This window comes from Nerophis ophidion, linkage group LG04 (genome assembly GCF_033978795.1).
Source record: "Nerophis ophidion isolate RoL-2023_Sa linkage group LG04, RoL_Noph_v1.0, whole genome shotgun sequence".
Classification (NCBI taxonomy): domain Eukaryota; kingdom Metazoa; phylum Chordata; class Actinopteri; order Syngnathiformes; family Syngnathidae; genus Nerophis; species Nerophis ophidion.
Window position 1 is genome coordinate 83,021,019 of NC_084614.1, and position 22,429 is coordinate 83,043,447.

Below are 22,429 nucleotides of genomic sequence, written 5' to 3' on the forward strand. Positions count from 1 at the left end.
TTCAAATTGGACAATGAAAGCGACAACTAAGATGAATGTTACAATAAAACTGCTGGTGTGTGATAAGTACAATACTTACTGTACCTTTATTTTTAATCATTTACCTTTTGTGGTTTTCCCTCAATTTTTATCCAGTTTTAGCTGTGTTTTATACATAGGATGTTTTTTTTACTTATTGTTATTATTTGTATTATTTGTAATATTTTAGCTTTCGGTTTTTTTTGCTCTATTTGTAATGCATTTTAACTGTGTTTTATATATAGAATGTTTTGTAGTTATTGTAATTTTTTTTTTTTAATATTTATAATCTTTGACCTTTTTATTTTTTTGCTCTTTTTTTTTGATACATTTTTAGATTTTTTATATATGAAACGTTTTGTATTTGTGATTTTTATTCATTTTAATATTTTACCTTTTGTTTTTCTTTTGCTCTATTTTTATGCATTTTAACTGTGTGTTTTTATGTTGTGTATTTATTGTGATTTGTATTATTTTTAATCGTTTACCTTTTTTTCTGTTTCTATGCATTTTAGCTGTGTTTTATACAAAGAATGTTTTGTATTTATTGTGATTTTTCTCATTTTTCATCTTTTACCATTTGTTTTTGCTCTGTTTTTATGTGTTTTAACTGTGTTTTTTTATATAGAATGTTTTCTATTTATTGTGATTTTTATTGTTTTTTATCTTTTACCATTTGTTTTTTGCTCTATTTTTATGCGTTTTAACTGTGTGTTTAATATATAGAATATTTTGTATATATTGGAATTTGAATTATTTTTAACCTTTTACCTTTCGTTTTTTTTCTGTTTTTATGCATTTTAGCTGTTTTATACATACAATGTTTTGTATTTATTGTGATTTTTATTGTTTTTTATCTTTTACAATTTGTTGTTTTTGCTCTATTTTTATGCGTTTTAACTGTGTTTTACATATAGAATGTTTTGTATTTATCGAAATTTGAATTATTTTTAATCTTTTACCTTTTGTTTTTTTCTGTTTTTATGCATTGTAGCTGTTTTATACATACAATGTTTTGTATTTATTGTGATTCTTTTATTATTTTTAATCTTTAAGCATTTGTTTTTTGCTCAATTTTTATCATTTTTTAGCTGTGTTTTATACATGGAATGTTTTGTATTTATTGTGATTTTTATTATTTTTTTTATCTTTTACCTTCTGTTCCATTTTTATGCATTTTAACTGTTTTATACATACAATGTTTTGTGTTTATTGTGATTTGTATTATTTTTAATCCTTTACCTTTGGTTTTTTGCTTTATTTTTTATCCATTTTAAATGCAATACCTGCTGAATGTTTTTTATTTATTGTAATGTTTTTTATTTTAAATCTTTTACCTTTTGCTCTATTTTATAAATACAATGTAATGTGTGCTTATTGTGATTCATATATTTTTTCTTTTACATTTTTTTTCTCTATTTTTATGCATATTAACTTTGTTTTATATAAAAAATAATTGTGCATATTGTAATCTATTTTGTAAATGTGCTAAATCACTAAATCTACCGTGATGTCTGACCTTACCATAGGCTATGATTTCCGGAGTTTGTAAATATTTACAAAAACGACAAGAAACAGTTTTGTGACAATAAATACCACTGTGGTATTGACCATATTTTTGATACTATCCTTGGTATCATTACTGTCTATCTGTATCGATCCACACACGCTTGTTTACGTAGAGTTAGCTCTGGGTTTTGTGTTCACTGTTGGTGTTCAGTTGAGGTGTCGACATCGGGACATCGTGATTCTTATGTGTGAAGACGCTCGGACCGTAGTTTGGACACCTCTGTTAGTTGTTTTTTTCCGCCCCCGACTTTGCGCGGTTGGAGTGAAAGTAGGTCATGTGACCACTTGAACGCCAGCCATGTTTATTCATTATTGTTGGTCTGCTGGCTTCCTTAAAGCCAAGCCAGTAAAAATGTTTGATGCGTGCCATCAAACGGCATGGAGGTCACCGCCAAAGAAGCCGTATCCATGGAGACCACGGCAAAAAGCGCGAGTGTGTTTCCTTGTATTTCTACCCTTCTTGAGACGTCAACAAGGAGGTGTGAACAAGTTCATGGTCCCAATACGAAAACCATTGATTTTTATAGAGAATGTCTCATTTGCACCCCCTGGTGGTGAAATGTATCAAAACTAGGGTGGTCCCAGAAAGGAGGGATTTTTCAAATTGACTGTGTCTCCTTTTAAAAGTGCCCCCTCTCTGGTCAACATATGAAATAACAAGTGTGTGTAAGAAATTGAAACACACCTCCCTTGGCCAAAATGTAATAAAAAATGTAATATGTATGTAGAGACATAATTTAATAACATGAAGTCAATAATGAAAATTAAAAAACAATTAAAAGCAAAAAAATACCCCCGCCCCCCCCCAACTAACTAAAAGCTTACCTATTTAATATTTGCATAGTGTATATATATATATATATATATATATATATATATATATATATATATATATATATATATATATATATATATATATATATATATATATATATATATATATATATGTATATATGTATATGTATGCCATGATTGGCTATAAAAGCAGCTTCCATGAAATGCTAAGTAATTCACAAACAAGGATGGGGTGAGGGTCACCAATTTGTAAGCAAATTGTCGAACAGTTTTAGAACAACATTTCTCAACGAGCTATTGCAAGGAATTTAGGGATTTTACCATCTACGGTCTGTAAAATCATCAAAAGGTTCAGAGAATCTGGAGAAATCACTGCACTTAAGCCATGATATTACGGACCTTCGATCCCTCAGGCGGTACTGCATCAAAAACCGACATCAGTGTGTAAAGGATATCACCACATGGGCTCAGGAACACTTCATAAAACCACTGTCAGTAACTACAGTCGGTCGCTACATCTGTAAGTGCAAGTTAAGACTCTACTATGCAAAGCCAAACCCATTTATCAACAACACCCTGAAACGCCGACGGCTTGGCTAGGCCCGAGCTCTTCTAAGATGGACTGATGCAAAGTGGAAAAATCTTCCGTGGTTTGACGAATCCACATTTCCAATTATATTTGGAAACAGAGGACGTGGTGTCCTCCAGAACAAAGAGAAAAATAACCATTCGGATTGTTCTAGGCGCAAAGTGTAAAAGCCAGCATGTGTGATGGTATGGGGGTGCATTAGTGCCCAAGGCATGGGTAACTTACACATCTGTGAAGGCACCATTAATGCTGAAAGGTTTTGGAGCAACATATGTTGTCATCCAAGCAACGTTATCATGGACGCCCCTGCTTATTTCAGCAAGACAATGCATAGCCACGTGTTACAACAGCGTGGCTCTGTAGTAAAAGAATGCAGTTACTTTCCTGGCCCGCCTGCAGTCCAGACCTGTCTCCCATGGAAAATGTGTGAAGCGTAAAATAGGACAGCGGAGACCCCGGACTGTTGAAGGACTGAAGCTCTACATAAAACAAGAATGGGAAAGAATTCCACTTTCAAAGCTTCAACAATTAGTTTCCTCTTTACAACGTGCAGCTGTAGTTTCTCTCAGTGGGCACGACTGGACATCAATGGGTAAACATAATTACCTCGGAGTTACAGTGCATCATATTGATGAAAATGTAAATAATCTGGTGTGCCTTAGCAACCGGCCTCGTGCAGAGGAGTAAAAAAACAAAGTCCAGTATGTGACTTTACAGCAGGGGTCTCAGACATACGGCCTGCGGGCCAATTGCAGCCCGTGAGACGTTATTTTGCGGCCCCCACCTTTACATGAAAGTTTAATGTTAGTGCGTCCTGCAAGTTTTGTATGAATGCCGCTTGACAGCGTTGTGTTATTTGGCTCCAAAATGGCTTTTTCATAATTCTGGGTTGCCTACCCCTGCGTTGGTGGATAAGCAGCAAATGAGTGAAAGCGACAGAGACGTTGCCGTTCAGACGAGGCTGCAGTCACACCGCGACACCTGTCCGTCAGTAATAACAGTCCCCGATAACCTGGACCAATTCAAACCGTTTTTTTATTGTTTAATTTGCATTGCCTCACACGATGAACACTACATATATTTCTGTGTGACGCCGGATAACTTTTTTGCGCTCACTATCCCGGTACTTTCCCGCCGACCGCCGTGTTGCTTCAGGGAGGAAAAGCGGAACGACACACATTGCGGAAATAACATTATTGTTTGTGCGTGGGCTAAATACAAATATATTCCACAACCCCAAACATGTCTTTTTCAAAGCCTGCAGTGAAGAAAAAGGGTTAGTGATGAGCAAAGACAATTCCAGGAAAAGTGGGGGATGCTATATTTCTTTCTTGAGCACAGGGACACCCCGACGTGTCTTATTTGCACAGAGAAAGTTGTGGTGCCCAATGTATACAATTTGCAACGTCATTATCCAAATAGACATGCTGAGGAGTAAGCAAATATTTTTTTAAAGGCCTACTGAAAGCCACTACTAGCGACCACACAGTCTGATAGTTTATATATCAATGATGAAATATTAATGTTGCAACACATGACAATACGCCCGCTTTAGTTTACTAAATTGCAATTTTATATTTCCCGCGAAATTTCTTGTTGAAAACGTCGCGGAATGATGACGCGTGTTTGTGACGTCTCGGGTTGCAATGTAGCGGACATATTAGCCCATCAACACTCACGGCTAAAAGTCGTCTCTTTTCATCGCATAATTACACAGTATTTTGGACGTCTGTGTTGGGGAATCTTTGGCAATTTGTTCAATTAATAATGGAGACGTCAAAGAAGAATGCTGTTGGTGGAAAGCGGTGGATTGCAGCTGCGTGTTTGTGACGTCTTGGATTGTAATGTAGCGGACATATTAGCCCGGCACCACACACGGCTAAAAGTCGTCTCTTTTCATCGCATAATTACACAGTAATTTGGATCTGTGTTGCGGAATCTTTGGCAATTTGTTCAATTAATAATGGAGACGTCAAAGAAGAATGCTGTTGGTGGAAAGCGGGGGATTGCAGCTGCGTGTTTGTGACGTCTCGGGTTGTAGCGGACATATTAGCCCATCACCACTCATGGGCTAAAAGTCGTCTCTTTTCATCGCATAATTACACAGTATTCTGGACATCTGTGTTGCGGAATCTTTGGCAATTTGTTCAATTAATAATGGAGACGTCAAAGAAGAATGCTGTTGGTGGAAAGCGGTGGATTGCAGCTGCGTGTTTGTGACGTCTCGGGTTGTAATGTAGCGGACATATTAGCCCATCACCACTCACGGCTAAAAGTAGTCTCTTTCATCGCATAATTACACAGTAATTTGGACATCTGTGTTGCGGAATCTTTGGCAATTTGTTCAATTAATAATGGAGACGTCAAAGAAGAGTGCTGTTGGTGGAAAGCGGGGGATTGCAGCTGCGTGTTTGTGATGTCTCGGGTTGTAATGTAGCGGACATATTAGCCCATCACCACTCACGGCTAAAAGTCGTCTCTTTTCATCGCATAATTACACAGTAATTTGGACATCTGTGTTGCGGAATCTTTTGCAATTTGTTCAATTAATAATGGAGACGTCAAAGAAGAATGCTGTTGGTGGAAAGCGGTGGATTACAGCTGTGTGTTTGTGGCGTCTCGGGTTGTAGCGGACATATTAGCCCAGCACCACTCACGGCTAAAAGTCGTCTCTTTTCATCGCATAATTACACAGTAATTTGGACATCTGTGTTGCGGAATCTTTGGCAATTTGTTCAATTAATAATGGAGACGTCATAGAAGAATGCTGTTGGTGGATTGCAGCTGCCTTCAGCACCGAAACACAGTTTGTTGTGAAGCTTTAACACAGAGCGGTCAAGCGAACATGTTTCTCTACGTCAACCAGCAGGTTTTTGGATGGGAAAATTGTGATATTAAGTCGGCTCTTACCGGAGACTTCGGTGGATTATGCGACCTCCTGTAGCTGTCAAAAAGGTAGCTGTGATTTTGGCTCCTCTATTGGCTTCTGTCAGAGACACTGGCGTTCACCGCAGCCATCCGACTTTTAGGTATGACTTTACAATCTCACTAAAACACTATTAACACAATAAACAGGTAAGGGATTTTCCAGAATTATCCTAGTAAATGTGTCTAATTACATCTGAATCGCTCACACTGCTGTCGCCTGGAGCCGTCGCCTTTTCTTCTTTTTTTTTTTTTTTTTTAATGCTTCACTCTGTCGTGCTTGGGTTTGGATTAAAGTTGTTTCCTCGACGTGGATGAGGATTAGCACGAGGAAGACGTGACTGTGAGTCCATAACCATAACTAATCAAAGATAAACGAACACGCTCACAAGGAGGTACAGAACTTGGCTACAAAATACAAACATGAAACAAAACACTTGCTCGACGGCATGAAATGACAATGAACTATAAACTTAGACAGCACGAAGGCATGACTATATACCAACAAAAGAAAACTAGCACCGTGGCATGAATACACAAACTTACACGGCATGAAGGTTGGAGCAGCATGGGTAGGGTGCGTGCGTGTGTGGAGATCCCAGGAAGCAGACAAGAAAAAGAGTGACTTAAGTAGCTATGATGATTAGTGAAAAACAGGTGAGGCTGAGAACAGGGACGTGACATCACAGGTGAAAAGTAATGAGTTGGCATGGAGACGAAAACAAACCAGGGTTCGATTCCCTCGAGGATGCGTCGAAATTGAACACAGCAAAGGTAAGATAAACAGATTTATTTCAATAACAAAAAGAGCTATATAACAAAAATGCCGGAGTAGAATAAAACAAACAAAGGACGTTAGCATAAAAGCTAGGAATAGTAATAGACAAACTAAATCTGGCTCGAAGGCACACAAAAACAGAAAAACAAATCCTCAGCATGAGAGCTGGAATAATACGAGGGCATAGCGGGAATAAACATAGGAATGATCAGAGGAAACTAGAAATGCAGACGTAGTGTTGTGTGAAAACAAACTTGGATCCCGGACTGAAGAACAACAGATGCAGGCAGGTGATGAGTGAGGACAGGTGTGCAGGGCCGGGAGAAACAGGTGAGACTGATAAGCTACCATGCTGACCGACTTAAACAGGAAATAAGAGGACCAGATAGAGAGTGACAATAAAAATGGAACAATAAACAATATGTGGAGGATCCAAAAAGCGGATCTCAACACAGGAAGTGCCAAGACGGAACTTAAACGTCCAAAAAACTAAACATAACCTGACCAAAATCAATCAATCAATGTTTATTTATATAGCCCCAAATCACAAATGTCTCAAAGGGCTGCACAAACTACAACATCCTCGGAAGAACCCACAAAAGGGCAAGGAAAACTCACTCCCAGTGGGCAGGGAGAATGCTGACTATGAGAAACCTTGGAGAGGACCTCAGATGTGGGCAACCCCCCCCCTCTAGGGGACCGAAAGCAATGGATGTGGAGCGGGTCTAACATGATACTGTGAAAGTTCAATCCATAGTGGCTCCAACACAGCCGCCAGAGTTCAGTTCAAGCGGATCCAAGACAGCAGGGAGAGTCCCGTCCACAGGAAACCATCTCAAGCGGAGGCGGATCAGCAGCGTAGAGATATCCCCAACCCATACACAGGCGAGCGGTCCATCCTGGGTCCCGACTCTGGACAGCCAGTACTTCATCCATGGTCATCGGACCGGACCCCCTCCACAAGGGAGGGGGGGGACAAACCAAAACAAACTTACAGGCGTGACACACTTTAAGTGTGTCACCTTAAAACTCATCTGTATACTCTAGCCTTTAAATAGACCTCCTTTTTGGACCAGTTGATCTTCCGCTTCTTTTCTTTTTTCTCCTATGTCCCCCCCTCTCTTGTGGAGGGGGTCCGGTCCGATGACCATGGATGGAGTACTGGCTGTCCAGAGTCGAGACCCAGGATGGACCGCTCGCCTGTGTATGGGTTGGGGACATCTCTACGCTGCTGATCCACCTCCGCTTGAGATGGTTTCCTGTGGACGGGACTCTCGCTGCTTTCTTGGATCCGCTTTGAACTGAACTCTGGCGGCTGTGTTGGAGCCACTATGGATTGAACTTTCACAGTATCATGTTAGACCCGCTCCACATCCATTGCTTTCGGTCCCCTACAGGGGGGGGGGGGGGGTTGCCCACATCTGAGGTCCTCTCCAAGGTTTCTCATAGTCAGCATTGTCACTGGCGTCCCACTGGATGTGAATTCTCCCTGCCCACTGGGTGTGAGTTTTCCTTGCCCTTTTGTGGGTTCTTCCGAGGATGTTGTAGTCGTAATGATTTGTGCAGTCCTTTGAGACATTTGTGATTTGGGGCTATATAAATAAACATTGATTGATTGATTGATAAGTTTCCTCATCCACGAATCAACTTAATGGGGAACTCGTTGCTTTCTCGGTCCAAATCGCTCTAGCTGCTGGTGGCCATGATTATAAACAATGTTCAGATGTGAGGAGCCCTACAACCCGTGACATCACGCGCACATCGTCTGCTACTTCCGGTACAGGCAAGGCTTTTTTATTAGCGACCAAAAGTTGTGAACTTTATCGTGGATGTTCTCTACTAAATCCTTTCAGCAAAAATATGGCAATATCGCGAAATGATCAAGTATGATCTATCCCCGTTTAAATAAGACAATCTCATTTCTGTAGGCCTTTAAGCTAGACGAGTCAGTCCGTGAGTTGATCAAAGTGCAGATTTTAGATCATTCTAATTCTAAAGGGTACTACTCGGGAGTTTTTGTCGCAGCCGTCATTGATACGGTTTTTCGTTACAATTCAGAAGTGGAAAAAACCAACAACACCCGGTCTTAGTAGCTGTCGTTCTGATTGGAGGTCGTTCGTGATGTAGAACCCGCCCCTGCCCTGCATGCTACTGTGATTGGAAGATTCCTCACTTGTCCCACCCGCCTAAAAACGAGATCAAACATGATCGGATTTCGTCTCCTTCAATTATCTTCGTTCCGTTTTTATTCGTCCTATATTTCCGTCATTTTTTCGACGTGATACAATGAAGACTGGGTCTGTGTCGTGACGTCAAGATTTTCCACCAAAAATCTATTTATTATCATCCCGCCGCAAAACACAGCCCACCTGCAATCATGAGCTCAACAAAAAGATATCCTGGATTACCCAGAATTCCCGGTTTTCCTGGTAATTTTTCCCATTGAAAATGAATGGGCGGTTTTTCAAACTTAAACAGTTTCCACATTTCTCAACTAATTCGAACCTTTCAAGTATCAAAAAGTTTGACTCAACCAGGAAGTGTGAACTCCCCGAAAATATAGCCTGGATTACCCAGAATTCCCGGTTTTCACATACAATGGACCTGCTATCCCCGTTTAAATAAGAACATCTCATTTCAGTATATGTTCCATATAAGTCAGGGGTAGGGTAGGGAACCTATTCTATTCCGTTTCTACCGCACCTGTTCAAGAAGTTGCGTCAAAGGTAAGCAGTTTTTTATTTATTATTGGTTAGTGTGGGACTTGCCCTCCTGGGGGTTCTTCAGACCACCAAGCACCGACATGAGAACCTGTTTCAGGGTTCCAATATTGTTTTATTTTTCAATTCGTCTCTCAGTTGCTTTCCAGCAATTGTCTTTTTCTCTTTCGTTGTCGCTCGCGCTCTAGCTCCAGCCCCGTCTCTCCTCCTGGCTGCTGCTTGTAACAGAGCGACAGGTGATTAGATAACAGGGCCCAGCTGGGCCATCTACACACCTGTCGCTGATTTCAAGGCCGATCCTGACAACACCCTGCTTCGCTGCAGGCCCGCAGGCCACGCCCCCTCCACAGTTAGCTTCAGAATAACAATGTTATTACAAAGAATAAGAGACCTTTTATACTCTAGAAATGTTGGTCTTACTTAAAAATGCACGCATTTTGTTGTGTTCAGTGTTAAAAAAATATTATATGGCTCTTAAGTAAATACATTTTAAAATATTTGGCTTCTTGGCTCTTTCAGTCAAAAAGGTTCCCGACCCCTGATATAAGTGTTTGATGAGCATTCCTCAACTTTATCAGTATTTATTGCCAACTTCTTTGTCACGTGTTGCTGGCATCAAATTCTAAAGTTAATGATTATTTGCAACAAATAAAAATAAAGTTTATGAGTTTGAACATGAAATATGTTGTCTTTGTAGCATATTCAACTGAATATGAGTTGAAAAGGATTTGCAAATCATTGTATTCTGTTTATATTTACATCTAACACCATTTCCCAACTTATATGGAAACGGGGTTTGTATATATATACATATACATATATATATGTATGTATATATATATATATATGTGTATGTATATCCATCCATCCATCCATCCATCCATCATCTTCCGCTTATCCGAGGTCGGGTCGCGGGGGCAACAGCCTAAGCAGGGAAACCCAGACTTCCCTCTCCCCAGCCACTTCGTCTAGCTCTTCCCGGGGGATCCCGAGGCGTTCCCAGGCCAGCCGGGAGACATAGTCTTCCCAACGTGTCCTGGGTCTTCCCCGTGGCCTCCTACCGGTTGGACGTGCCCTAAACACCTCCCTAGGGAGGCGTTCGGGTGGCATCCTGACCAGATGCCCGAACCACCTCATCTGGCTCCTCTCCATGTGGAGGAGCAGCGGCTTTACTTTGAGTTCCTCCCGGATGGCAGCGCTTCTCACCCTATCTCTAAGGGAGAGACCCAAACTCATTTCGGCCGCTTGTACCCGTGATCTTATCCTTTCGGTCATGACCCAAAGCTCATGACCATAGGTGAGGATGGGAACGTAGATCGACCGGTAAATTGAGAGCTTTGCCTTCCGGCTCAGCTCCTTCTTCACCACAACGGACCGGTACAACGTCCGCATTACTGAAGACGCCGCACCGATCCGCCTGTCGATCTCACGATCCACTCTTGTGTATATATATATATATATATATATATATATATATATACATATACATATATACATATATGTATATATATATATATATATATTGGAAATATTAATCTAGAAAGGGTGGTCTTAGAGAGGTAGGCATTTTTCGAAGGTCTCAAGAAGGTAACAAATACAAGTGTGTGTGTGTGTGTGTGTGTGTGTGTGTGTGTGTGTGCGCGACCTACCCTGCGGAGCGCCGTGGCCCCCGTCCGGCCTCTCCATCTCGAAGGCCCGGTGCCCCCAGTCGTTGTCCCGCCTCCTCTCGGCAGCCCCGCCCTCCCAGGACACCTTGTGGGCGGGGCTGTGCTGGGGGCGGCCAGTAGGGGGCAGGTTGGGGGCCACGCTGCACACGGCCACGCCCCTCCTGTTGGCCCTCATGTCGGCGAGGAAGCTCAGCTGCAGCGCAGGAAGTGGGGAGAGAAAAAAAAAGAGCTGGGGCGACTTTGCGACACAGCTGGCGAGCTCGCCGACTCACATACCCGACTGCCTTCGCCGCAGGCGCCGTCGTCCCCGTCTGTGCTCTGGTGGGCGTTGGGCCGCACCGTCACCTGCGGGGGTCCCGTCACGCCGTCGCCGCCCGTTTGCCCGGGCGACCCCGACACGCGCACCGCCTTGAACTCGATGCCCTCGGCGCCCATGCCCGTCTTGCGCAGCATGTAGCTGGTCTCCGTGATGGCCGACACGCCCGCCGCGCCCCCCGAGGGCCCCTCCCCCCCCGCCGCCGAATCCTTCCGGAACTGGATCTTTTTCCTGAAGATGAGGAAGAGAACGAGGAGGAGGAGGATGACGAAGGCGAGGACGCCAATGCCGATGATTTCGCCGGGCCCGACGTAGGACAGAGGCTCCGCCTGGCAAGCATGGAGGAAAGGTTGCGGGTTCAATGCCAAGTGACCTTGACTGTGTGTCCACACTCACACTGCAAGCAGGGGGGCTGAAGTGCAGCCTTTAGTCTTTCTTGTTTTAACTCCAATTTTATTTTATTTTTACTGTGAAATCTACAGACTAGTTTTATAGTATTGTTGAACTCTTCTCAAGCTTCATTTCCTGTTGTAACCTGCTTATTTCCTGTTGTAACCTGCTCATTTCCTGTTGTAACCTGCTTATTTCCTGTTGTAACCTGCTCATTTCCTGTTGTAACCTGCTTATTTCCTGTTGTAACCTGCTTATTTCCTGTTGTAACCTGCTTATTTCCTGTTGTAACCTGCTTATATCCTGTTGTAACCTGCTTATTTCCTGTTGTAACCTGCTTATTTCCTGTTGTAGCCTGCTTATTTCCTGTTGTAACCTGCTCATTTCCTGTTGTAACCTGCTTATTTCCTGTTGTAACCTGCTCATTTCCTGTTGTAACCTGCTTATTTCCTGTTGTAACCTGCTTATTTCCTGTTGTAACCTGCTTATTTCCTGTTGTAACCTGCTTATATCCTGTTGTAACCTGCTTATTTCCTGTTGTAACCTGCTTATTTCCTGTTGTAACCTGCTTATTTCCTGTTGTAGCCTGCTTATTTCCTGTTGTAACCTGCTTATTTCCTGTTGTAACCTGCTTATTTCCTGTTGTAACCTGCTTATTTCCTGTTGTAACCTCCTTATTTCCTGTTGTAACCTGCTTATTTCCTGTTGTAACCTGCTTATTTCCTGTTGTAACCTGCTTATTTCCTGTTGTAACCTGCTTATTTCCTGTTGTAGCCTGCTCATTTCCTATTGTAACCTGCTTATTTCCTGTTGTAACCTGCTTATATCCTGTTGTAACCTGCTTATTTCCTGTTGTAACCTGCTTATTTCCTGTTGTAGCCTGCTTATTTCCTGTTGTAACCTGCTTATTTCCTGTTGTAACCTGCTTATTTCCTGTTGTAACCTGCCTATTTCCTGTTGTAACCTGCTTATTTCCTGTTGTAACCTGCTTATTTCCTGTTGTAACCTGCTTATTTCCTGTTGTAACCTGCCTATTTCCTGTTGTAACCTGCTTATTTCCTGTTGTAACCTGCTTATTTCCTGTTGTAGCCTGCTTATTTCCTGTTGTAACCTGCTTCCATCTTTATGGAGGAGAATTAGTGTCTTTAATGCGAAAATCTTCATTTATGTCACTGAATTTTTGCATTAGAATTCTGTGAACGGAATTTTTTTTTCATCACATTATGCTGAAAACTTCATTGAAAACAAATTAATGTTAAAAAAAAAAATCAGCGTGTAAAAAATGTTTGTTTAAAAGTTCTGTGTAAATCAAAAAAATGTGTAAGAAAATTAATTGTATAAAAATTCAGTGTGTAAAAAATTTTGTCTTTAAAAGTGCCATGTTTAAAAGTTCTGTGTAAATAAAAATTTAGTGCAAGAAAATTCAGTGTGTAAAAATGTGTTTTTTAAAGATTCGTTGTAAGAAAATTAAGTTGTTGAAAAATTCTCTGTCTAAAAAGTCAATGTTTAGAAAATCAGTGTTTAAAAATTCAATGTATAAAAATTTCAGGGTTTAAAAATTCAATGGACAAAAAAATCTGTGTGTAAAAACTCAGTGTCGAAATATTCAATGTTTGAAAATTGAGTGCTGAAAATTTCAGTCTTTAAATATTCAGTGTAAGAAAATGCAATCTATAAAAATTCAATGTACAAAAAAAGTGTAAAAAATGAGTGTCGAAAAATTCAGTGCTGAAAATTTCAGTGTTTGAAAATTCAATGGACAGAAAATCTGTGTGTAAAAATCCAGTGTTGAAAAATTCAGTGTCAAAATATTCAATGTTTAAAAATACAGTGGTGAAAATTTCAATCTTTAAAGATTCAGTGTGAGAAAATGCAGTCTTTAAAAATTCAATGTATGAATAGTTTTTTTTTTTAATTAGTGCGTAAAAATTCTGTTGAAAAATTCAGTGCTAAAAAATTCAGTCTTTAAAGATTCAGTGTAAGAAAATGCAGTCTTTAAAAATTTAATGTATAAAAGAAGTGTAAAAAAATTAGTGTTAAAAGATTCAGTGTGTAAAAATTCTGTTTAAAAAATTAGTGCATAAAAAAAATCAATGTTTAAAAATTCAGTGTGTAAGAATCCTGTTTAAAAATTAAATTGATAAGGATTCAGTGTTGAAAAATTCAGTGTCAAAATATTCAATGTTTAAAAATACAGTGCTGAAAATTTCAGTCTTTAAAGATTCAGTGTGAGAAAATGCAGTCTTTAAAAATTCAATGTATAAATAGTTTTGTTTTTTTAATTAGTGCGAAAAAATTCTGTTGAAAGATTCAGTGCTAAAAAATTCAGTCTTTAAAGATTCAGTGTAAGAAAATGCGGTCTTTAAAAATTCAATGTATAAAAAATTAGTGTTGAAAGATTCAGTGTGTAAAAATTATGTTGAAAAATTCAGTGCATAAAAAAAATCAATGTTTAAAAATTCAGTGTGTAAAAATCCTGTTTAAAAAATAAATTAATAAGGATTCAGTGTATAAAGACTAAAGATTCAGTTTGTAAAAATGTGTTTATTTATTCAGTGTACAAGAATCCAGTGTGTAAAAACTCTGTCGAAAAATTCAATGTTTAAAAAATCAGTGCTTAAAAATTCAATGCTGAAAACTTAGCGTTTAAAAATTCTGTGTATAAAAATTCAGTGTTTAACACGACCGTGTTTAACAATTAAATGTTAAAAAATTCAGTGATTAAAAATTAAATTGTTAAAAAATTTAATGGATAATTGATTAAAAAAAATTCAGTGCTTCTAAAATGTGTTTATTAAAATTCAGTGTAAAAAAATGAAACTCCATACATTTACTTTTTAAATTTGACAAAGCACTTAATTCGTCTCCTGTTTCAAGCGACTTGAACGACTAGTTTAGCGATTTGCATGCCTTCTTGGTTGGTTGGTTGATAATCCATCCATTTCCTACCGCTTGTCCCTTTTGGGGTCGCGGGTTGGTAGCCGACTTTTTCACGGAAATGGGCCGATACAGGTGGTCACCTTTCGATATTATCGATATTGTCTTTGCAAGTGCAGCACTTTGTTTTAATTCCTGAATGAAGCCCATGTGGGCGTGGCTTCAAGAATCTTCCAAGAGTATTTGAATTGAAGTTTCTCCGCACATAAAGCCAGCCTCCTCTTTTGTTTGTTGGGAATAAAACGGCAGCTAAACAAAAAGCATCATTAAGTGCGGGCCTAAAGTGCAACACAAAAGTCATGGAGTGTGACAAGTTAAAATGGAAACCGGGCGAGCGAGGCGAGGCAGCGAGAGAGGCTGCCTCCGGTTCTCCCAATTCTCAACAGCTTTACTGAGCACGCTCCAATTAGTCCAATTAGGAGCCAGCGGAATGTCAACCAAATAACAACGTCAGCTAATATTTCTGTCCTCCTCCTTTCTCTTTTACTCCTCTATTTATGTTTGACATTATTTGTTATTTACATTTTTATTTACCTGCTCAGTTTTGGATTAAAAGGCCACTGAAGCTAGAGACATCACTGCATGCCTTGATGGCACTACATATCCCAGCATGCATTGCAGTAAGCCTTTCTCAACAATAAATAGCACCCGAGTACTTTGCTTTAAATAATAAATATTATTTTTTTGTTTGTTTGTTTGTTTTTTGTTGTTGTTTTTTTCCTGACACTAAATTTATTCAACAGATTTTTTTGCAACTGATTATTCAAATCTTGCTGACAATTTTATTGAATAAAAATGAGTGAGCAAAATTTTGCGTTTAAAATAGTTCAGTGTGAAAAAGGCAATGGAAAAAAAATATTAGACACTGAACTTTTGTTCGGTGTCTAATATTTTTTTTTAATGCAGTGTATAAAAATTCAATGTAGAAAAATTTGGGTTTAAAAACTCAGTGGGGAAAAAAAAGTTCAATGTGTGAAAATTCAGTGTAAAAAAATTGTTTAAAAAAAGTTCAGTGTAAAAAAAAAAGGTACATGTGTAAATATTCTGTGTAAAAAAAGTTCAATGTATAGAAATTATTTGGAGAAAAATTCAGTCTAAAAAAAAATTTAATATGTAAATATTCAGTGTAAAGAGTTCAGTGTTAAAAAATGTGTTAAAAAAAAGTTCAGTGTTAAAAAAAAGTTAAATGTCTAATTATTCTGTGTAAAAAAAGTTCAGTGTATAGAAATTCAGTGTAAAATATTTGTTTAAAAAAAAAAGTTCAGTGTAAAACAATTCAGTGTTTAAAAATTTGTAAAAAAAATTCAGTGTAAAAAAAAAAGTTACATGTGTAAATATTCAGTGTAAAAAAAGTTCAATGTATAGAAATTCAGTGTAAAAAAATTGTTTAAAAAAAGTTCAGTGTAAAACAATTCAGTGTTTAAAAATTATTTGGAGAATAATTCAGTATAAAAAAAAATTTCAATACGTAAATATTCAGTGTAAAGAGTTCAGTGTAAAAAATGTGTTAAAAATAGTTCAGTGTTAAAAAAAAAGTTAAATGTGTAATTATTCTGTGTAAAAAAAAAAGTTCAGTGTATAAAAATTCAGTGTAAAAATAGTTCCGTGTTAAAAATAAGTTCAGTGTGAAAAAATGCAGTATAAAAAAATTCTACTGTTTGAATTTTTTTATTTTTTTTATTTCAATGTGTATAAATTCAGTGTCAAACATTCGTCTTAAAAAAAAGCTCAGTGTTTAAAAAATCAGTGTACGAAAAATTTGTGTAAAAAAGTTAGATGTGCAAAGAAAAGAGTTCAATGTATAAAATTTTAGCAGAAAAAATTCAGTGTAAAAAAAATGTGTATAGAAATTCAGTGTAAAAAAATTTGTGTAAAACAAGTTCAGTGTGTAAAAACATTTAGTGTTTAAAAATTAATCGTAAGAAAAATCAGTGTAAAAAAGTTAGAATCTGTGTAAAAGGAGTTTAGTGTATAAAAATGTTGCATCAAAAACAGTTCAGTGTTAAAAAAAAAAGTTAAATGTGTAATTACTCCGTGTAAAAAAAAGTTCAGGGTATAGAAATTCAGTGTAAAAATAGTTCCGTGTAAAAATTTGTTAAGAAAAAGTTCAGTGTAAAAAAATGTAGTGTATACAATTTTACTGTTTAATTTTTTTTTTTTAATTTCAATGTGTATACATTCAGTGTAAAGAGTTCAGTGTAAAAAATGTGTCTTAAAAAAGCTGTTTAAAAAATCAGCGTACGAAAAATCAGTGTAAAAGTTAGATATGCAAAGAGTTCAGTGTATAAAATTTTAGCAGAAAAAATTCAGTGTAAAAAAAATTGTGTATAGAAATTCAGTGTAAAAAAATTTGTGTCAAACAAGTTCAGTGTGTAAAACATTTAGTGTTTAAGAATTAATTGTAAGAAAAAAAATGTGTAAAAGGAGTTCAGTGTATAAAAATTTTGCATCAAAAACTTCAGTGTGAAAAGAAGTTGTGCATAAAAATTCAGTATAAAAAAATGTGTAAAACAACTTCAGTGTTGAAAAATTAATTGTAAGAAAAATCAGTGTAAAAAAAGTTAAATGTACAAAAAAAATCTGTGTTAAAAAGTTCAGTGTATACAAATTTTGAATTAAAAAATTTGGTGTAAATCAAGTTCATTGTGTAAAAATTCAATGTATAAAAAAATCAGTGTATAAAAATCCAGTGTTTGAACTTTACAGTGTTTAAAAAATCAGTGTACGAAAAATCTGTGTAAAAAAGTTAGATGTGCAAAGAGTTCAGTGTATAAAATCTTTGCAGAAAAAATTCAGTGTAAAAAAATTGTGTATAGAAATTCAGTGTGAAAAAATTTGTGTAAAACAAGTTCAGTGTGTAAAAACATTTAGTGTTTAAAAATTAATCGTAAGAAAAATCAGTGTAAAAAAGTTAGATGTGCAAAAAATCTGTGTAAAAGGAGTTCAGTGTATAAAAATTTTGCATCAAAAACTGTTCAGTGTTAAAAAAAAAAGTTAAATGTGTAATTACTCTGTGTAAAAAAAAGTTCAGTGTATAGAAATTCAGTGTAAAAAAAGTTCCGTGTAAAAATTTGTTAAGAAAAAGTTCAGTGTAAAAAAATGTAGTGTATACAATTTTACTGTAGATGTGCAAAAAATCTGTGTAAAAGGAGTTCAGTGTATAAAAATTTTGCATCAAAAACTTCAGTGTGAAAAGAAGTGAAATTCAGTATAAAAAAATGTGTAAAACAAGTTCAGTGTTGAAAAATTAATTGTAAGAAAAATCAGTGTAAAAAAAGTTAAATGTACAAAAAAAATCTGTGTTAAAAAAGTTCAGTGTATACAAATTTTGCTTTAAAAAAATTGGTGTAAATCAAGTTCAGTGTGGAAAAATTCAATGTATAAAAAAATCAGTGTATAAAAATCCAGTGTTTGAACTTTACAGTGTTTAAAAAATCAGTGTACGAAAAATCTGTGTAAAAAAGTTAGATGTGCAAAGAGTTCAGTGTATAAAATCTTTGCAGAAAAAATTCAGTGTAAAAAAATTGTGTATAGAAATTCAGTGTGAAAAAATTTGTGTAAAACAAGTTCAGTGTGTAAAAACATTTAGTGTTTAAAAATTAATCGTAAGAAAAATCAGTGTAAAAAAGTTAGATGTGCAAAAAATCTGTGTAAAAGGAGTTCAGTGTATAAAAATTTTGCATCAAAAACTGTTCAGTGTTAAAAAAAAAAGTTAAATGTGTAATTACTCTGTGTAAAAAAAAGTTCAGTGTATAGAAATTCAGTGTAAAAAAAGTTCCGTGTAAAAATTTGTTAAGAAAAAGTTCAGTGTAAAAAAATGTAGTGTATACAATTTTACTGTAGATGTGCAAAAAATCTGTGTAAAAGGAGTTCAGTGTATAAAAATTTTGCATCAAAAACTTCAGTGTGAAAAGAAGTGAAATTCAGTATAAAAAAATGTGTAAAACAAGTTCAGTGTTGAAAAATTAATTGTAAGAAAAATCAGTGTAAAAAAAGTTAAATGTACAAAAAAAATCTGTGTTAAAAAAGTTCAGTGTATACAAATTTTGCTTTAAAAAAATTGGTGTAAATCAAGTTCAGTGTGGAAAAATTCAATGTATAAAAAAATCAGTGTATAAAAATCCAGTGTTTAAGCTTTACAGTGTTTAAAAAGTCAGTGTACGAAAAATCTGTGTAAAAAAGTTAGATGTGCAAAGAGTGCAGTGTATAAAATTTTTGCTGAAAAAATTCAGTGTAAAAAAATTGTGTAAAACAAGTTCAGTGTTTAAAAACATTTAGTGTTTAAAAATTAATCGTAAGAAAAATCAGTGTAAAAAAGTTAGATGTGCAAAAAATCTGTGTAAAAGGAGTTCAGTGTATAAAAATTTGCATCAAAAACTTCAGTGTTAAAAGAAGTGAAATTCAGTATAAAAAAATGTGTGAAACAAGTTCAGTGTTGAAAAATTAATTGTAAGAAAAATCAGTGTAAAAAAAGTTAAATGTACAAAAAAAATCTGTGTTAAAAAAGTTCAGTGTATACAAATTTTGCATTAAAAAATTTGGTGTAAATCAAGTTCAGTGTGTAAAAATCCAGTGTTTGAACTTTACAGTGTTTAAAAAAAATTCGGTGTGCAGAAATATTTAGTTGCTTTAAAAGTCAAAAGCCACTTAAGACGAAGTAGCCATTGAGCTGTCAAGTTTGCAGTCATGTGACACATGACATCATTTCTTACTTCCTGGGAACCTTTTGAGGTGTGAAGAATGTCGATGATCACATGAAAAGTGGACAAAGACACTGGATGATGTTGATCTACATCAGGGGTCAGCAACCTTTTTAAAAGCAGGAGCTACTTCTTGGGTACTGATTAATGTGAAGGGCTCCCAGTTTGATACACACTTCCATACATTGCCAGAAATAGCCAATTTGATCAATTTACCTTTAATAAATAAATCTATATATATATATAAAAAAAATGGATATTTCTGTCTGTCATTCTGCCGTACATTTTTTTCCTTTTACGGAAGTTTTTTTGTAGAGAATAAATGATGAAAAAAACACTTAATTGAACAGTTTAAAAGAGGAGAAAACAGGAAAAAAATAAAAATTTAATTTTGAAACATAGTTTATCTTCAATTTCGACTCTTTAAAATTCAAAATTGAACCGAAAAAAATGAAGAGAAAAACTAGCTAATTCGAATCTTTTTGAAAAAATCAAAAAAAATTATTTATGGAACATCATTATTCATTTTTCCTGATTAAAATTAATTTTAGAATTTTGATGACATGTTTTAAATAGGTTAAAATCCAATCTGCACTTTGTTAGAATATATAACAAATTGGACCAAGCTATATTTCTAACAAAGACAAATCATTATTTCTTCTAGATTTTCCAGAACAAAAAATTAAATTTTTTTTTAAAAGACTTTGAAATAAGATTTAAATTTGATTTTACAGATTTTCTAGATTTTCCAGAATATTTTTGGGGGAATTTTAATCATAATAAGTTTGAAGAAATATTTCACAAATATTCTTCATCGAAAAAACAGAAGCTAAGATGAAGAATTAAATTAAAATGTATTTATTATTCTTTACATAAAAAAAAAAAAAATACTTGAACATTGATTTAAATTGTCAGTAAAGAAGAGGAAGGAATTTAAAAAGTAAAAAGGTATATGTGTTTAAAAATCCTAAAATAATTTTTAAGGTTGTATTTTTGCTCTAAAATTGTCTTTCTGAAAGTTATAAGAAGCAAAGTAAAACAATAATTGAATTTATTTCGACAAAACGATAGGAATGTCATACAGACATGAAACAAAAACCTCTATGTAGGTCTCACTTAGACCTACATTTCATTAATTGACATCTTTAAAATATTTTCTTGGATTTTGGAGTTTTGTCTCTCTTAGAATTAAAAATGTGGAGCAAAGCGAGACCAGCTTGCTAGTAAATAAATACAATTTAAAAAATAGAGGCAGCTCACTGGTAAGTGCTGCTATTTGAGCTATTTTTAGAACAGGCCAGTGGGCGACTCATCTGGTCCTTACGGGCGACCGCGTTGGTGACCCCTGCTGTAGACTTATTAAATATACATTATTATTATTATTATAATGACCTGCGTGTCGCCGCCTGCATCATCATCATCATCATGGTTGGCGCCGCAGAGCCGCCCCTCATATCCAGACGTGCAGTTGCAGTAGAAAGACCCCGGCGTGTTGACGCATTCGCCGTTGTTGCGACACTCGGCCCGCTCACACTCGTCCACGTCCTGGTCACACCTGTGGGAGAAGACACATATTTGACTTCCATTCCCGCTTTTTTTTGGGACCGAATGTCCCTTTGGGACAGAGGACCCTATTGTATTTCTAAGGTTTTATTATTATTATACCGCCGCCTCTTTGAGCTGTAATTTGACCCCCTTAACATGCTTCAAAACTCACCAAATTTAACAAACACATCAGGACTGGCAAAAATTGCCATCTTATATAAAAAATGCATACCCCAAAACTCAAAATTGTGCTCTAGCGCCCCCTAGGAAAAAACAGACAAAACTGCTTGTAACTTCCGTTAGGAATGTCGTAGAGACATGTAACAACAACCTCTATGTAGGTCTGACTTAGACCTAGATTTCATACACTGACCTCCTTCAGCAAAAATCAACAGGAAGTTGGCAAAAACCCCTTCAAAACAAAAGTTTCCTAAAAAAAATTAATTTATGCCTCTTTGAGCTGTAATTTGACCCCCTTAACATGCTTCAAAACTCACCAAATTCAACACACACATCAGGACTGGCAAAAATTACGATCTAATCAAAAACCTAAACCCAAAACCCAAAATTGTGCTCTAGCGCCCCCTAGGAAAAACACAGACAAAACTGCTTGTAACTTCCGTTAGGAATGTCGCAGAGATTTGAAACAAAAACGTCTATGTAGGTCTGACTTAGACCTAGATTTCTTACACTGATATCCTTTAGCAAAAATCAACAGGAAGTTGGCAAACACCCCTTCAAAACAAAAGTTTCCTAAAAAATGTCATTGTTGCCTCTTTGAGCTGTAATTTGACCCCCTTAACATGCTTCAAAAATCACCAAATTTTACACACACATCAGGACTGGTGAAAATTGCGATCTCATAAAAAACCAAGCCCCAACACTCAAAATTGCGCTCTGGCGCCCCCTAGGAAAAACACAGCTAAAACTGCTTGTAACTTGCGTTACGAATGTCGTAGAGACATGAAACAAAATATTTTATGTAGGTCTGACTTAGACTTAGATTTCCTCCACTGATCTCCTTCAGCAAGAATCAACAGGAAGTTGGCAAAAACCCCTTCAAAACAAAAGTTTCCTAAAAAACTATGTAATTTTTGCTTCTTTGAGCTGTAATTTGACCCCCTTAACCTGCTTCAAAACTCACCAAACTGGACACACACATCAGGACTGGTGAAAATTGCAATCTAATAAAAAACCAAACCCCAAAACTCAAAATTGCCCCCTAGGAATAAAACACAGACAAAACTGCTCCTAGGAATAAAACAATGAAACTTGTAACTTGCGTTAGGAATGTCGTAGAGACATGAAACAAAAACCTCTATGTAGGTCTGACTTAGACCTAGATTTCATTCACTAACCTCCTTCAGCAAGAATCAACAGGAAGTTGGCAAAAACCCCTTCAAAACCAAAGTTTCCGAAACATTTTTTTATTTTTGCCTCTTTGAGCTGTAATTTGACCCCCTTAACATGCTTCAAAACT

General features: G+C 36.4%; 1 protein-coding gene across 1 annotated transcript in view; it reads right to left on the reverse strand.

Moving 5' to 3' along the window:
* The window catches only part of LOC133552059 (protocadherin Fat 3-like), a 193,085-nt gene that overhangs the window by 6,797 nt on the left and 163,859 nt on the right, over positions 1 to 22,429 (reverse strand). Inside the window, exons 43-45 of the mRNA XM_061899369.1 lie at positions 20,797 to 20,959; positions 11,338 to 11,706; positions 11,044 to 11,254 (exon numbers count right to left, since the gene is read on the reverse strand). Of these exons, the coding sequence (XP_061755353.1) occupies positions 11,044 to 11,254; positions 11,338 to 11,706; positions 20,797 to 20,959 (743 nt within the window). The remainder of the gene's footprint in view (positions 1 to 11,043; positions 11,255 to 11,337; positions 11,707 to 20,796; positions 20,960 to 22,429) is intronic.